Source organism: Nicotiana sylvestris, chromosome 12 (assembly GCF_000393655.2).
Source record: "Nicotiana sylvestris chromosome 12, ASM39365v2, whole genome shotgun sequence".
Lineage (NCBI taxonomy): Eukaryota > Viridiplantae > Streptophyta > Magnoliopsida > Solanales > Solanaceae > Nicotiana > Nicotiana sylvestris.
In genome coordinates this window covers 37,048,613-37,051,933 of record NC_091068.1, presented here as the reverse complement: position 1 = coordinate 37,051,933, position 3,321 = coordinate 37,048,613, and the positions used below count along the sequence as shown (strand labels likewise).

The 3,321-nt window shown below is 34.8% G+C and overlaps 1 protein-coding gene across 1 annotated transcript; it reads right to left on the bottom strand.

Annotated features, from left to right (window-relative positions):
• Positions 1–261: 261 nt before the first annotated feature.
• On the bottom strand, positions 262–1,433 carry LOC138882914 (uncharacterized). Its single transcript, XM_070163558.1, has 3 exons — positions 1,267–1,433; positions 943–1,124; positions 262–845 (listed from the first exon to the last, which is right to left on the bottom strand). The coding sequence occupies exons 1-3, from the start codon at positions 1,431–1,433 to the stop codon at positions 262–264; spliced, it is 933 nt and encodes a 310-aa protein (XP_070019659.1).
• Positions 1,434–3,321: the final 1,888 nt, after the last annotated feature.

Sequence of the window (3,321 nt, the reverse complement as noted above, 5' to 3'; positions counted from 1 at the left end):
AATTATTTGACTCAAGCAAGTAAGAAGAAGCTGAAATTTTATTCATATCAATGGCAATTACATTGAGTTTAAAAAGGCCCTCAGTTAGGTAACCTTTTCCTACATACATTTCATTCTTACTAACTACAACCTTGTCGGAAACAAAAACACACTTAAAACAATTCTTGACTAGAAGTGATGTCGAGACTAAATTCTTCCGCATTTCAGGAACATGAAGAACATCTTTTAGAGTCACAATCTTTCCAGAAGTCATCTTCAAAGCTACCTTGCTCGTTCCTTCAATTTTTGCAATAGCAGAATTTTCCATAAACACTGTCGCGTTGGGTCCAGCGGAACATAAGAAGTAAACAACTCCTTATTAGCACAAACATGTCGAGTTGCTCCCAAATCAATCCACCATTCTATAGGATTTCCGACTAGGTTGTATTCTGAAAGCATGGCACATAAGTCGTCTATTTCACCATTCTTCTCAATTATATTTGCTTGACTTTTCTTCTTGTCCTTCTTTGGTGCACGACATTCAGTAGCCTTGTGTCCAACCTTTCCACAGTTGTGGCAATTACCTTTGAATCTCTTCTTGCTTAGATAATTATTTGGTCCAGACGGCTTCTTTCTCTTTTTACTCGCTGAAGCTTCCTCAACAATATTTGCACACATTATTGTTGAATTTCCACGAGATTTCTTCTCAGCAGCCTTATTGTCCTCTTCAATCTGTAGACGAACAATAAGGTCTTCAAGCGTCATCTCCTTGCACTTATGTTTCAAGTAATTCTTAAAGTCCTTCCACAACGAAGGCAGTTTTTCAATAAATGTCGCAACTTGAAACGCTTCATTTATGACCATACCTTCAAAGAAAAGTTTGTTAATAACAGTATAATTAATACTCTTAACATAAGTATTAATTTGGATCATACCTTCGGCAAGGAGATCATGGATAATGACTTGAAGTTCTTTTAACTTGGGATACCATAGATTTGTTATCCACCATCTTATAATCTAGAAATTTGGCAGCCACAAATTTCTTAAGTCCAGCATCTTCAGTCTTATATTTCTTTTCCAATGCATTCCACAGTTCCTTTGATGTTGCAATGTTACTATAAACATTGTACATGTCATCTTCCTTCCTATTTAAAATGTAATTCTTGCACAGGAAATCAGAGTGCTTCCAAGCCTCAGGAAGCGCTCGTTGTCAAGGTTCCTTCGGGCACAACTGGAACATCCTCTTTAATAAATCTTTGTAGACTTAGAGTGGTGAAATAAAAGAACATCTTTTGCAACCATCTCTTAAAGTCAACACCAGAAAATTTTCCCGACTTTTTCGCTAATGGCATAGCCGTTGCAGGTGCAGTAGGACGGCTAGGACCTGGCATCCCCGAAACTGTGGTAGCAGTAATAGTCACAACATGATCAATTTGTTCTTCTCCGTTAGTCATTTATGTCAATATGACACAAACAGATTCAGTAAATGGTGAAGTATTTAATTCTTCAACCCAAGACAACACAGTAAAGAGATTATTCTTCAAACAGATTTTAATACAATGAAGAGATTATTCTTCAAACTGATTAGGAGTAGAAAAATCCCATAGATTTTTAATCTCCAACAAACAGTAACGTTAGGAGTAGAAAATCACGAAAGTTTTAGTCACTTTGAAAATCAGAACAACAAGGATATATATATAAAATAAGATTCTTTAAGCTTGTTAGAAACTCTGATTTTATAAGTGACTAAAACAGAAAAATAGATGAACAAAAATTAGCAGTATTATGTCCCGAGCCCACAAATTTCTTGTGTGTCCTTAAAGAATCTTATCCTCTCACTGTTGTCCAAGGTTAAAAGATAAATTCTTCCTAGGATAGAACGGAACTTCCAACTTAGCGGTAGTGGCACTTCAAACCACTAAGTTATCAACGAACTCAAAATAATGGTGCAAATCACACGACCGGCTTACTTTGTTTTGAAAGTAATGATGCAGAAAGAAGAAGGAGATGAATCAGAAGATTTCAGGATAAAAAATTCTGAAGGAATGACTGCCTATTTATAACCAACGGATTTCTGGATTGAAAGGGTGTGAAAGTGGCTGTTCACACTGCAGATGGCTATTCGTGAAATGCAGCCTCTCTCTGTTTCTAGAACTTGCGGGAAAGTTTTAATGCGAGAATATTTAAAATAAAATTAAAGACGGAAATTAATTTAATTTACCTTTACAAATAACGATCACTCAAAATATTAATATAAAATATTAATATTTAGTAATTTCATTTTGTTGGTCCAAAAAAATAAGTTAATCAATTGACCGAAGACGAAGCCGAAACCGAGCGAGCGAGCGACGACGACGGCGCGAGGCCCATTCCTCTTAGCTCCTTTTAAGAGCTTAAGGAAGTGCTTCTATATTTATACCCAACAAAATACTTGTCTTTAACCAACGAGGGACAAAGTGCAAAAGCCAAAATTACCTTTTTATCTTCTTCCCTCATTTTCCATTCACACTATCACACTTCAACCCCAAAAAAGGTACATATTTTTATTAAATTCTTTTAGGAGGAATATTACCTTGTGAGGGTGCTAGATTCAAGATGAAAAGAGATTTAGTTTTTCTCACTTCACCTAATTTGGCAAAAAACTCACAGCATCTCTAGGAAAACTACAATGCTAATCCTGAAAGATATATAGATGAACGCATACAACATTATTCAATTGTATACGCCAGCATGTAAAGCGAGATCTTTTCAGGAAGAAATTAGAGGATTACTGATTGATTGACCCCAAAAGTAAAAAATGATGGTTCGACATTCCTCAGTGAAAGGAATTGCTATTCAGAGATCAAAAAGGAATATTGGTGCCTCGGAAGACTTGGTTCGTAGTCCCTTATCATGGTATCCTCGGATTCTTTCCTCCATACCACATAGAAGTCCAATAGCTGCATATACGGGTGTTCAAATCGAACCGAAAAATCGTACCAAATCAAAAAGTCAAACCAAACCGATTAAAAATCCCGATTAGATATGGTTTGATGTGGTTTGGTTTTGAGTAAAAAAACACAAAGCGAACTGACCTATAAATATATAATTTTTATACATACTTTTACGGTTTTATATAGAATTTTCTTTAAAAAAAATGTCCTGAAATATTTGCGATCTTCTTATGGTATGTAATATTTAATAGAACTATGAAGTGCATTAACTTTTTATTTACTTTAAATAATGAGTTGTATCACTTTCTTATCAAAAGTTATTAAAATGCGTCAATCATGTCTTTGTTCTTCAATATTCATATGTCAAAATTTCTTATATCTTTTTTCAATTTTCACATGGTATTTTGAT

What these genes read in the sequence shown, in the direction of transcription:
- LOC138882914 (XM_070163558.1), bottom strand. Translation starts at nt 1,433, where the DNA reads ATGACTAACGGAGAAGAACAAATTGATCATGTTGTGACTATTACTGCT. An exon ending in AAGAGATGGTTGCAAAAGAT is followed by an intron (nt 1,125 to 1,266) that starts GTTCTTTTATTT and finishes CATTTTAAATAG; the next exon opens with GAAGGAAGATGACATGTACA. An exon ending in CCAAGTTAAAAGAACTTCAA is followed by an intron (nt 846 to 942) that starts GTCATTATCCAT and finishes TTTTCTTTGAAG; the next exon opens with GTATGGTCATAAATGAAGCG.